This window comes from Triticum dicoccoides, chromosome 1A (assembly GCF_002162155.2).
Source record: "Triticum dicoccoides isolate Atlit2015 ecotype Zavitan chromosome 1A, WEW_v2.0, whole genome shotgun sequence".
Lineage (NCBI taxonomy): Eukaryota > Viridiplantae > Streptophyta > Magnoliopsida > Poales > Poaceae > Triticum > Triticum dicoccoides.
Window position 1 is genome coordinate 210,395,169 of NC_041380.1, and position 14,474 is coordinate 210,409,642.

The 14,474-nt window shown below is 43.3% G+C and overlaps 1 protein-coding gene across 2 annotated transcripts; it reads right to left on the minus strand.

The window, feature by feature from the left end:
- Positions 1-634: 634 nt before the first annotated feature.
- Positions 635-9,266, minus strand: LOC119266873 (transcription initiation factor IIA large subunit-like). Of its 2 annotated transcripts, none has more exons than XM_037548167.1 (11): positions 9,022-9,266; positions 8,728-8,916; positions 8,466-8,633; positions 8,321-8,375; positions 8,145-8,203; positions 6,222-6,347; positions 1,741-1,872; positions 1,608-1,659; positions 1,313-1,509; positions 1,128-1,211; positions 635-918 (listed from the first exon to the last, which is right to left on the minus strand). In XM_037548167.1, the coding sequence occupies exons 1-11, from the start codon at positions 9,139-9,141 to the stop codon at positions 895-897; spliced, it is 1,206 nt and encodes a 401-aa protein (XP_037404064.1). In that variant the 5' UTR covers positions 9,142-9,266; the 3' UTR covers positions 635-894. The 2 variants fall into 2 exon arrangements, with proteins under 2 accessions (XP_037404064.1, XP_037404057.1); XM_037548160.1 differs by having other exon boundaries at positions 1,608-1,662.
- Between the last annotated feature and the right edge of the window lie 5,208 nt (positions 9,267-14,474).

The window sequence follows — 14,474 nt, forward strand, 5'->3', positions numbered from 1 at the left end:
GGAGCACTATGTTATATCACCTATCTGTGAGATTGTAATTTTGTCCCTCCTTCTCTTCTCTGAAGTCTGGACTGAAAGTTATGTGGTTCTCTACTACTCGAAGAAAGGTAAATAGTCTTTTATGTGATTTAATTTTCCATTTGAATAAACACTGTGTCAATTATACAAGATGTCCATGCATGTCTTGTCTTCAGGTAATGGAAAGAACACTATGACAAGGCCACACTTCTGCATAGGTAATGGAAAGAACAATATGACAAGGCCACACTTCTGCATCTACCGTGACATTCTTGTGACCATATTGTGAGTTAAGTATAATAATATTTGTTCTCTATTGAATTTGCTATGGAGCGGAGCAAGTTATCTAAAAGAGGGAGGGATTATAGACATTTCATTCATGCCGTAGTTAAAAATAGAGATAGAAATAGAACGATGGGTGTAGATGAAAAAGAGCCATACCCTTGCTTAAGAGTTAGGAGCATATGTTTTTTTGTAGGAGGATTGGGAATTGAGGATTCGGTGAGAGATTGATCGATTATTTATATGTATATGTTGTATGAACTATATTTATTTTTCCGTGGCAACGCACGGGCACCTTACTAGTATCACCTATAATAGGACGGGAAAAGGATGATTTATGAGATACGATCGTTCCACCAGCTTTAAGTGAGCATCTCAAGAAAATATCCACAACCGTCCCAACTGTACCATTTTTACAGTGACATGAGTTATGGTAAACAAACCAACTGGGTGAAGCAAGCCTCGACAGGAAAACATGACACATGATCATAGTGCCAAACTCGCCACAGCACCAGCCTTTTGTCACCTTTCCTTCCTTATGTTAAAGACAAGTAGATACAGCAGGCACCTAAAATATCATCTTTACCATGAAATTCAAAAATCAAACTCTCCTGAAGCCTGCAAACAGTAACGCAGAGTCAGCAAGAAGAGCATTGCATCAAGTGAAGAGCACTGAAGAATTATAACTTGTTGCTTACAAAGTCCAGGTGTGTGACCAAGTAGCAAGAAACAACAGTTCAATTGCTCAATCATGTTTGTATCACGACAGATCCAAAGATCAGGAAATCATACATTCACAAGTTTGACCAAAACATTATGATACCCACCTTGTTGAATAGAACATCTCTGCCATTCAAATGCATGATTCCATCCTTCAAAGTGCACTTCCAGCGATTCTTTGTCCTTGTTACCTAGTAAACCAGCAAAAGAGATAAGACATAAGGGCCTGAAACTAGAGGTAAAGCAGATACTGTTGAGCCAACATTATCTAATAAAAAGGAAGCAGTATTACTTTGTCGAATTGTGCAAGGACAAGGTGCTGCGTGTTAGGTTCCTCATCGCCATCCTGTAAGTCATCTATCTCGTCATCGTCATCATCATCTTCATTAAGAGGAGGTTCATCATCATCATCATCATCATCATCATCACCCGCCGTATCGTTTCTTGGCTTTGGTGTTGCAACAGCAGGTGTGGGAGTTCGATATTCCGCTAACACATCAAAATATGACTGATAAGAACACTCGACACATAAAAAAAATTATGTGTTTAAGGTCCAGAACGATGTCCACAATTCATGAGAAACTTACAAGATTCCCCAGGGGTATTGTAGTCTTCGGTTGGAACTCCTGGGAAGAAAAACTGCTGAAACATAAAAGAATCATGTTTAGTCAAAGAATCTGAAGATGCAAGATAGACTGATCGAGGTCTCGAGTTATATACATCGTTATAATCATCTTGTATCCCGTCCTGTTGAGGAAGAAGTGGTGGTATTGTGCTTTCTTCGATAGAAAGTGTCTTCGTTACTGATTCTTGCTTGTTCATGATGGAATTCCACACCTGTTGTGCGTTATCCTAAATAAAGACCCAAAAAAGGAGGATGAACTTCCGAAAACGAACACAAATAGAAACTCAGTATTAGCACCAAGGGCATGTACAATGGTGCTATCTTAGGAGTGCCACGTAGGATAAATGATGAGGTGGAGGAGAGAGAACTCATAATAAAAGGCTTGTCTTCTCTTATTTAAGAGGAGACAAGAGATGAAATCTTAGCATAATATGTCTCACCGTGTTTTTAGGAATAGCTAGTTATTGAAGATAAGGCTAAGAGATGACCCATTGTAGATATATTTTTTTGTCATATCTAAATTACATGCAAGACTCAAGATAAGACTATCTTATCAACCATTGTACATGCCCTAAGTTCATTGACGTGTTAGCGTTGACAATACGTCAGCGTCCAGTATTAGCACTAAGCAATAGGGAGCTTTTTCAGGAAGCTCCAAGACATTTAGAAAAAGTAGAGAAACATTTAGAAAAAGTAGAGAAATCTGAAATCCAAATTTGAACATTTGTGCTAAAATAGTAAATACAGAGTGTCTGGTGATGTACTAATATATTAGCATAAAGATGGATGAAGTGTGGGCCTGCATGCCAAAAATTGCCAGCTTAGATACTATCCTTTGATCCTTCAGTGGTTAAACATAACATATATCAACCAGATTAGTTGCAATTCTCTTTAAAATTAAGTTCATCATGTCATTTTCATAATTTAGCAGGCACTTCAGGAAAAACATTCGTGCAACATCCTAGTAAAATACACTGAACATATTAATATGTGAAGTGATTGGGAACTTAATCTAGGACCAAAAAATATTAGGTTTACAGATGATGAACTAGCACATAACAAAAATTATTAAACAGCCAACTTATGAGGTATCACTATATTATTCACCTGGCAACTAGATGACATATAAATCTAGACTATTCAAATCAAATTAGAGGTAGTAACAAGTTGAGGAAAATGAAATTGTTGTCATCGATATAGCATTGGATTGGGGGTTTTGTGAGCTTAGGTATTTGGTACAAATTGAAGTAAATACTAAAGCTCACACAAAAGAATGTTCCCAACTCAAACAGGCCCATAGGTAACAAACTCAATGAACTTAGTCCATAATCATAATAATACCAGTTGTCAATTAACTAAGGGCCCGTTTGGATACAAAGTATTTCTGAAATACTATGTTTTTTATAAAAAGCTGTAGTATTAAATACTTCTAGGCCCTGCTTGATAACAAAGTATTTTCTAAGTATACTGAGAATACTATATATTTATCTAAGTATCATAGTCTTAATTACTGAAACATGTTTGGCTACCCCCAAAAACCTAGGTACTAATACTAGAGTATTTCCAAAAATCAGGGTATTTCCTCTTTCTAAAATAAAGAATCCCAGCAAGCAAAAATAAAAAGAGCATGTCACACGTTATTTTCTTTGCTAGCTACTCGCAACAACTCGGCCTTCGTCCCATGTTGACACCACCGACCTCTCGTCTCTAGAGATGTCACTGTTGGCAGCCATGGAGAAACTAAGAGACAGCAGCTGAGAGAACAAAGATGAGCCCATTGTCCTTTATCCTCCCTCCTCCTGCCTCCGTGCCGTTCCCCCTCATGCATGTCCATTCGCTCAGCTCCGTTCATGGTGTGGTGGCGTCTCAGCGCAGCTGTTTGTAGGACTACACGGTAGGCCCAGCACCCCATGGTGCAACTCCACCGTGGGCGCCATATGATGCCTCCGTGCCAGCCGAGACGAATGGAACCACACCTTGCTCACCAAAAATCAAGCAGCAAGAATACAATCCTATTCAGTCGCGCGAATTTATCATTGCCGCAATTCCACGTACAAGATAGTCAGGTTGCTTACGTCCCAAGAGCAAGCGCATGCGGCTGTCAGATCCAATGCAGGGCGTCAAGCTTGGTCATGCGGTTCTAGTCACGCGCAGCTCCTGATGCCCCTGGACAGTGACGCAGAAAAAGGCCAAGCCGTTCCCGCTCCCATCCACAGACAGCTTCGCCACCTGTTGCACTGCCAGCTATGCCATCAGGTCCTAGCTCCTCGCGCTGCATGTTGTGGTACTTCGACTGCATCCTCCCCTTTGGAGAGTGTAACACCGAGCTTGTGCATGGCGCATCCAGTTTAGCCGTTTAGTAAGTGCATGGTTGTACTAGTTTGTTCATGCCGGTGCTTTGTGCATGGCCGTTTAGCAGTTTACAATGCCTAGCTAGCTAGCAACACGCACGTTTGCAACTGCTTCAAACAGCTGTTAGCTAATTTTACGTTTTTCCATACACGCTCTTACAAAAAGGCCCACAGTATTCACAATAATCCAAAATACCCTGTTATGTCAAAACCGTGATATTTTGTACCTACACGCTAAATTACTGTAGTTTTTCTAATACTTTGTTTTTTTCAATACTTTGCTATCGAAACATAGCCTAGTGTTTCTATACTTTGTGGTTTTTCAATACTTTGCTATCAAAAACATAGCCTAGTTTGGTAACACAGTTTTTTCAAAGCCATAGTAAATCGAAACCTAAGGTTTCCAATGTGTGGGCAATGAATACTACGATAAAAACCATTGTTTTTCTCAGTTTTGGCATAACCACCGATGCCATAGTAATTCAAAACCTAAGGTTTCCAATGTGTGCGCAATGAATACCTTAGGCCTTAGCTTTGACTTGCTGCACCTAACTCAGCTACACTCAATGAACTGATCTGCGTGTAGAAACGGCCGCCCCATGCATGCAGCTATGCCATGCACTAAAAGTTCTCTCCTAGCCGGGGCAAAATCATTTGTGCATGTAAGTGCACCTATGGACATATAGAATCACTACGCTAGCTAGCCTTTAGCCTGATGCGTATGAGTGTGCTCCAACGATCAATCGATCTACTCCATGGGCAAGCTTCATTTGAGTCATGTGCTACTCCCGTAATCAGCAGCCCGCGACCTGATAAAAGTGTGTAAGGTCGTTGGATAGTAGCGTGTGCTGTCATCCCAACCGACAGTGGTGTCCGTAGAAAAACTAATCACCTAAAAATGAAACACCTAATAACAGGAGATGGATTATACTTCATTTAACAGATAGATTGACAGACAAAGGAGATGGCAATCGCATCTGAGATCTTCTGATCTGGACATAGAAGGCAACGTCAACAGGCTGAGCGCTCTGCCCCACGATTTTTATCGGTTCGGTTTAGAAAAAAGAGGCCCGGGCCTCTTTTTCAGATACCACAAAAATATTACGGTACGAGAGCAACCTGGGATTTCTTTCATCCAAACACCTCAAAGCATTTAATATACTCTCTCCATCCAAATATATAGGGCCTAATACGGTTTTCGGGGTTACCTTTGACTATGGGTTAGAGTAATGTTATATGACATGCATGTTACACAAAACATACTGTTATATTCGTATGTGAAAGAAGTTTCTAATTATATAATTTTTACATCATACATCTCATCATATATTACTAATCTTATCGATGGCCAAAGGCAACATTGAAAAATGAATTAGGCCCTATATATCTGGATGGAGGGAATAAAAGTTTTCACAAAACCATGCTATTCACAAAAAACTGTAAAAATGCTTTGCATCATGTTGGCCTCTCACGTCCATTGTGTCTCTTCTGGGCTTAGGTCATAAGGCATGGTTAACCATGCACTCTCGTGATGTTTCACGGTACTAATTAATTCATTTCTTTCCTAACTATAGCATGTACCATAAGTTATGAGATATGTCAATTTCTGTTCTTTGCAGTCACAGCCAGTCTATGCACAGGGTCAAAATTGGTTCTGTGGCCTTGTATGCGTATACGCATTGAATCGACAGAGTGAGTTGTGTGTGTCTCTTACCTCGGTTGGTTACACAGATTCGATGCTGATTACAAACAAGATACTTTGATTAAGATATGTAACCATGAATTGTGATACTAGTGTTCTTTTAATATACCGGTGTTAACACACAAGCTAAGCCAAATTGTGCACGTTATCACATGAAATTATTTGAATTCCTTTCAACGGTTAGTTGTTAACATAATATAAAACAAAACATAACACTCTACTTAATACAACAATTGCCAAACACCCATTGGTTTTTCCAATAGTGTAGATTGCTGTAGTGTCACCCATTGGTTTTCCCAATAGTGTAAATTACTGTAGTGTCTCTATACCGTGGCATTCCATGCCTGCATGTTAAAATATTGTGGTTTTCGGATAACGTTGTTTCTAAACCACCTTCCATCCAAACAAACTCTAATATTATAGTAACACAAATAAAACAGTCCCTCTATCATCAACTATCCACCCCGCACGTTCATAGTAATTAAGAAGTGAAAAAAATATTATAAAGAATTTTGAACAGTACCTTTGACCCCACAAATTCGGCAACCTGGTCTGCACATCCATCCTGTTGTGGCACAAATGAACCAGAAGGAAGCTGATCAGGATATTCATCCCTCTTCCGTTTTCCAGAAGACATCATCAGAAAATCCTACAAATTGAAATGAACTACGCATAAATGCATATAGCATATATAGTGGAAATCAGGATTCTGATAATACTATTTTATTATGGATTCAACACTTCTGTCATTAGCTGATAATCCGGCAACTTGGATTACAACGATTCAGCAAAGATAAAATTCATGGTCTAAAGCTGCAATCGATCCATAACTAGTTTCACACGTTTGTGTGATAACTGCATGTAGTTGATATGTATTTTTACATGTGTACATCATTTCAATGTTCTTGCTAAAGAAATGTTGAGCTTCAGAAGTTGCATATATGATGGAGGTACATTTGAGAACACATAACTAGCAACAAAACAAGTGAAACTTCATTTCATTATAAATAGAGCCGTCAAAATTGCTCTGCCAAATAACAACATGCAGACTGACACCAGTATACAAAGCATTATGAAAAATCCTATGGATCTTCGTTTCACCATATGCCAAGCTAAATCCACTTTGTTTTCATTTGCCTATCACAACCCAAAGGTCAGGAACAATAAAAGCAGCAACATAGAAAATAGATGCTTTACTACTTGACTATTAGACTGTTATGACATCAACAAGACATGGTGCCATTAGAGTAATGTGCTATGTGTGCAAACTTATGGTGCAATTATTTCAAATATACTGTGGTACAAATGACGCAGGTGAAGAAGCTAGTAAAATATATAGTTGGTATTGTGGAAGGATCATCAGCCAATATTCCTAAATATCATTCAGACAGAGCAATAAGCACAAGTTCTATTGTTCCTTCCAGACTGAAAGAGCCAACACAATTGTCAGATAGCTAGTAACCGACGTGTCCTTTTTTTGGTGGAAGTTATTAATGTGCTGAGAACTCCAGATATGTGGGTTACCTAAGAAGCACCGATACAGAGATACAGACACGGCAATACAACTACGGTGACACGGGATACGGCATTTTTTGATAACAGCAATTCGGCGATACATCAGGGTATATTAAGTATTTAGAAAAATAGACATCATGCAATAAATATTTAAAGATAATTTTTAGATGAGAGATTTTTTTAGTTATATGTTGTCGCATTTCTATTGATTAAAGACTTTGAGCAGTCCACTCAGAGCCCATGTAGCTCTCTGGCCTCCGATGCCCATGTAAGGCCCAATTCCAGAAAACCCTAGACTAGTAGCTCTCCAGCCATTTCCTACTTCCCATTCTCGTACTCCTTTTCTCCAGCCGCCTGCAGAGAGGAGAAGAAACGACCGCACCACCGCATGTACCTTCTTGCATCGGCAGCTTCCATCACCATCTCTAAGTCTGCCCAAATCTTCTTCCTCGCTGACCGCTGCAGTCCCCATCTTTCTCCCTGCCCGGAGCTTCTCCCTCATCAGTCACCTTGCAATCTTCCTCCGCCGGGATGTTCTTCCTCCGCACGGTTGCCATCGGCAGGAGAATTGGGCAGTGGCATGGCCGCTGGAGGCTGGCTGCCGAGTCCCCACCATGTCCACACCGTGTGTAGGCCAGAGCCCGATTTAATTTCGTTTTTTAATTCAAAAAAGATAGGATACTGCAGGATACACGTATCACGTGTCCCCCCTGTATCAGGACGGACAATCGGCAGTTTTGGCCTTCTTTCTTTTCACACAGGCAACAATTGGGAATAAAACAGACCAGTGCTTTGTAGCTAACTACAGTATAGAATAGTAACCCAATAGAAAAAACCAGCAGGACCAATGTCTCTGAAAACAGAACAGATATTAATAACTGGTGAAAAGGAAGAAAAGAAAGTACAACAGTGCTGTAAGCTCATCCTTCACCTTAGTCAATGGCTGAGGTTGCATCATCCGGTCTGGGTCCTCACGGCTCTCCTCGTAAGCTGTACATCAATTAAAATTGTCCAAACCATCATTGCTTTCCTCGATCAATATTGCTCCAACCAGACAAAGATGAAGGTCATGCCGAGAACAAGAAGGGGCATAACATAGGCACATACCAACGTTCACATCAACCCCCAGTGGTCTCTGATTCATCCAGGGCGATGGAGGTTGCTGCAAAACAAACTTCCAAACATCAATCTCAACTAAAACAAACAAAATCACCTCCACACACAAACCAGAAAAGGTACAAATTCACTTTACCATGTAAGGGCTTGGTCGGCCAGTTTTTGGATCAGACCCATTCATCCCCATCCCGTTTCTCATGTCACTGATCGGCGATGGGGCATAGTCCGACGGCCCCGTGGGTATGTTATACATCCCTGTATCAATCCCTGGAAGTGGTGTCTGGATCGGGGTCTGCAGCGGCGTCTGCAACCAAATACAACCAACCCCATCAACACCCTGCATGTCGACCACATAGATCGCGGCCAATTTGGAGGATAATCGAGGGATTTTGCCTCACCGGTGGGAACAGCATGTCGGCGGTTGGGGTGGCGTACTCCTCGGACGTAGCCTCGTAGGGCACGTTGAGGTCGTGCACGGGTGGAGTCGCGCCAGCACCAGGAGCGCCTCCAGCGGAAGCGGGGGGAGCCCTGTTGCGGTCGATGTTCCCTGAGATTGCGCCACAGTGCAGCATCTTCATTTCCCAGAGCTAGGGTTTTCAGCCGGATCGGAAAGGCAACCGTCAAATCGCACAAATTAACCAGCAATTCGAGAGGTATTAGTACAAGGGGCTCGACAAATCGGCAGAACTTACAGCCTGGAGCTCGTTGAGGACGGCATCGCCAACACCGTAGGTAATGAAGTCCTCACGAACCTTGGCGACGACGTCGTCGATGACGGAGATGTAGACGGTGGACACGTTGCCGCTGGCCATGGCGGCGGCGGTGCCTAGGGTTAGGGTTTGCGTGGGAGGTAGCGACGGCGAGGCGGGCTGCAGCTCGGAGAGAGGGGAAACGGGGAGGAGGAGGCGGACGAGACGGATGGGGAATTAAGGAGAGAATATAAATAGGTTTGCAATCCGGTGGCGGCACGTGGCCGGGGTATTTGTAGCCCCTCTCCGCCACTGGCTGTGCCAGTGCACCGCCTCGGGGAGTTTCGGAAAAGGACACATGTTCGTTCGTGGTCCGTTGTGACTCGCGCTTCTAACATTTTTTTTTAGGGAAAGACTCGCGCTTCTAACAGCGTGTTTGGAGAAAGGGCATGGGAATTCTTAAGGCCTCGTTTGATACAAGGGAATTGAGAGGGTTTTAAGAGGATTAACCCCGCGGGGCCAGAAACCTCGTGAAAGTTGAACGGCTCATTTGTTTCGTGTGGTTTTCATAGCTCATCCCTTTCGATCGCCGTCGAACCCCTTCTATCCACGCGGTTCTCAGCCCTCGAGGGGGGACTCGAGGATTTGGAGGAGAGACGTTGCCGCCGCTCGACTCCACGTCGCCGCCCGACGCCTCGACGCCGGCGTACCTCCTCTGGCATACTGGACTTCTTCCCGACGGTAAGTTCTCTCCTTCCTTCGCCTCGCCTCCTCTCCACTCCATTCCCCTTGTCGTCTAGGTTTCTTCAATCCGCCCGGCCATGGCTGCCTCCTCGTCCTCCCCGGCGACCTCGCTAAGCACGGCGTCTCCAAGGGCACCAAGGTCGTCACCTCCTCATAGACTGATGTAGTGTCGCTTGTTGTGGCAAATGTTGTTGGCTGCTAGTGTCTCCTGTTGGTGGTCGCTAACTCTGCCTATGTATCTCCAAGTAGTGCTATTAGTAATTGTTTGTGTGCTACTAGATGATTGCCAACGCTTGGTCGGCTAGTTGGTTGTGATCTATCTGAATGTTAATGTGCAAGTAGTACAACCACTGAATTTCATTGAAATCGTTGAATACTTGTTGACTCGTTGGTAGTAAGAACGGAATTATGTGGTGCAAACAAAGATTCAGGAATAGAGTTGAAATATATGTGTTGTTTGATTAGTACTTGTGATGTCGGGAAACAAACAGGGTTAGTATACTGCATGTCTATGTGCTATTTGATGAGTTTAGTATTTTCTGCACCATGCTTTTGCTGTTGCACAAGATTATCTCAAAGTATAATCTCCATGTGAAGAGTTTGATGCATCTGTGTTAATCTAGTCTGAAGAGGTGGAGTTTTGCACTTGCTTGCTGCTCACCATCAACGGCTACACTTTGGCATCATGTACATGGTCTACATGCCCTCTCTCTCTCTCTCTCTCTCTCTCTTTCTCTCTCTCGACTCGGAGGGCGTCACAAGGATATCACACTCTTGCTTAGCCCGTTGTCTGCTTTGTGATAACCGTTCGCTAATAAATACCTTGTACGTTCAAGGTTCAACTGGTCTATGGAGCGGTATGTATTCGGTTTATGTGAACCATGAACTTGTACTGATTGAATGAGGTTATATTGCCACTTTGCATAATCTGGGAGCAAGTACAGGTGAAGTTTTATAGCATTTTTTTCTTGTACTAGTTGTTAAACTTGCAAAGATTGGATTTTTAATTGTATTGTTGCCATTTCACACCATCTCACTTTATTATAGCAAACCCCGTCTACCAAACAAATTTTTATGGAAGAGGATTGGAAATTTGGGGACGTGAGGGGAATTGACAGGATTGGGTGGAAGGAGGGGATTCATCAAATCCTCTCGAATCCCAGCCTCCCAAAACCTCTCAAATCCCCTTGTATCAAATGAGGCCTAAGGGGGAATTGGCTGAAACTGGAGTAACACATGTTAATTGTCTATATTACTATCTTTATAGTGAGGAGTAATATATGTGTGGTGTCATGCAACATTTTATTTATTAGGTTATAGACTTGTCTTGTCTTGATATGTGTGATGTTACTCATACTATGAGTAACTACTCCCTTCGTCCGGTGAAGAGTGTGCATCTAGCTTCAAAATTTGTCCACAAGAGAGTGTACTTCTATCTTTCCAATGTAATTTAAAGTAGAAAAAAATACTTCTCTTTCATCACACAATAATCAAGACCAATAGCAATCTACACATGGTCTTTTTAATTTATACATGCACTTAGCTCATTGGGGGTTGGGAAATTAAAGAGGAGAGAGATGGTGGCTTGCACCTTTCCAATGCATCTTTTACTCAACTTCATAATTTGTCCTAAAAAATTTAGATGTACACTCTTCACCAGACGGAGGGAGTAGCTATGTTACCACATGACTCATTTTCTTCATTAATTACCTGTCACATCATTTGCTTTGTCTATTATCACCTATATTACTCTCACTATGGGTAGTCTAAGGGATGAGACATGAAAAGTGGACTATTAGTGCCAGTCCCACGTTTGGTGTAGGGTGGAAATTAGTCCTGGAAATTTGACAAAAAATATATTCCTTTGTTTGGTTCAGGGGTGTAGGAATGGGAGTTGTTCATGACACACTTGAGTATATGCGAAGCTGAACAGGCCTTTTGTCAAGGTTTGCAATGCAATACCTGATAAAATTAAATGATGTGCAATACATAAAGCCAAGAAATCCAAAAACTGTGCAGACTAATTAAGAAAAACAATGTACGTCATCCCTACACGTGCTGATGAATATTCTTTTCTCACAACATTAGCATGAACCAAACATTCAACATATTTCTACTACACTTTATTGGAGAAGACAATACAAATGAATTGGCAAGTATCAAATATTGTTATTGATGAGTTTATTAAAAGCAAGCGAGTAGTCCCGAGCTAAACAATTAAACTACCAATCTAGAACTATAAATCTGGATATTCACTTATTTTTTGGCCGCCTCGTGCTCCTGACGAACAAACACCACTTTGTAATAATCACGCAATTGGATAAAAAGTTTGGTCTTTCCAGCATCACCACCAATGACACGAACAACCATGACAACCTCTTCCATATTGAGACCTTTGAGATTTTGGAGAATATGAAGTAACTTGGTTCTGTTGGCTGATGTTTGCTCATGAAATTTCACTTCATGCATAAATGCCCTTTGTAAACCATTCATGGTTTTAGCATTCTCCTGCTCTGCTTCAAGAACTTTGCAATTGTATTTGTGGCACCCCGGCTCAAAGCTACCAGTTTACCTTGCATTGCCAGCCCAAAGATCAAGTCTTCTGGCAATGCACCAGAACTTGGTACACAAAACGACCGCTTTATTGATATCTAACGGATGCATAAGTTCGACGGGTACATGATGAAACGAGGCCAAGCGGCACACACAGTGTGGCTGAACTTATGTGCATTATTTAGTAGACAGAACAGGGGCCTCGGTGAAACTTCTATGCGGCAGTGGAACGACAATGAAGCGAAACTCCATCTCACAGGGACACTGCTGGGACACGGCCTAGATCGTGACAAACGGTACAATTTCAACTCCTGGTACAGCTTCTCCCGAAACCGGCATGACACGCCAGGTGAGTACTTTGAATGTACACGCAAGCTCACAACAAGCAAAGCAAATATGGCAAACAATAGCAAGACATTTATCAAGTTGTAAATGCATGAACAAGATGAGATACATGAAGTGCTCGTGGTGCAAAACTCGCGGTCCCTCGGACCTATTGGAGATATGCCCTAGAGGCAATCATGTATGATGATATTTTCTATGTGTTTATAAATAAAGATAGTCCTTGGACGTTATCTATGATGTGTATCAGCAAGTACGTGACTTGTTTGTGGGACTATACTGATGCGGAGCACCCTACGGACATCACCATGTCAAGAGCCCATTCGGCAAGTGACACGTGCGACATCTACTTCACTCACACAAAGGTGAATCATCTCCTTTACACGTGCTCACTTGATCCCTTCGAGGATGGTATACTACTTGACACTTCTCCCGTGTGCATGCATATGTATTGTCGGAGCTTCACGGATGTCGAGGAGGAGTGCAAGCGCCAAGGAACGACTACACCGTCCGCGAGGGAAGCGTGGAAGAGAAGACGGAAGAAAGGAGAAGAAGACGGAGCGGCTGCTAGAACCAGGACGGACGTCCAGGCCGCCGTCCGGATCATCCGGGCTCAGTCGGATCATCCGGATGCCCTCCTGGATCATCCGGGTAAATCCCCAACCTCGACGACCGAAGCTTGCAGAATCTCCTCGATGAATCCGGATCATCCGGACGAGGTCCCTGATCATTCGGACGATGCCCGGATCATCCAGACCCCCATACGGATCATCCGGCCTTTGCCAGCGCGCATGACTCGGGCCGAGGCCCATGTACCCATTTCGCCCCCTCACTTACCCCTTAGTGGCTTAGACTATAAATAGACCTCCTCCTCCTCCCCATTTTTAGGGTTAGCAATGTGATAGCTCATTTTGGAGATAGATCTTTGCTCATCCACTTGATACTTTCTCCTCCGAAGACCGCGGCCTCTACAGAGAAGATACCCCAAGTGGATTCAAGACCCCTCATGGAAAGACCCCTCAAGACCTCCTCACGGAGAAGAACTACCGCCTCTTGTATCATCCTTTGTTGCATTTGGATCTTGTATCAATCTTTATGTTCATGGATCTAGCACATGTGTGATTATTCTCGTTGATTTGAGTGTCTTTATCTCGTGTTTTCCCCTCGTGTTCTTTGCGTTCTTCATAGGATCCCCTCCATTTCATGAAAGATCGGCCCTAGGGTTTCCACCCTACATCATCTTTGATGCGGAGCATCCCAAGGTCATCCCCATGGACCCAACTACATCTCCTACGACACCACTTGGACCCATGACACGAGCACGTGCAAGAGCTCTCGAAACTGAGGTGACATCTCTCCTCTCACAGTTCCACTTCGATGGACATGAGACATGGCTACTACCTCATACGGACACAATGTGTGTACTCAGGTATCATGGAGAAGCTAAGGAGCAAGGAGAAGAAGAAAGAGGAAGATGGACGTGAAGACGGAGAAGAAGGAGAGCTGCAGGAACAGTCTCAGCCACCGGACGACCGGCCGGGACCGGACGTCCGGAGCCTGCAGCAAAGTCGAGCCCCAGCGAGGGAACGTCCGGTCCAGACCAGACGATCGGTGCCCTGGCACTCGAGCCAAATGAGCGGACATCCGGCCCGGACCGGACGACCAGCGCGACCGCACCCGAGCCCATATCAGCGGAAGTCTGAAGAGACCGGACGTCCGGCACCCCCATCACAGAACGGATCCATCGGATGTCCGGAAGCCACTGGACGACCGGTCGCTCATGAGACACCGGACAACCGGTACCCAACGGACGTCCG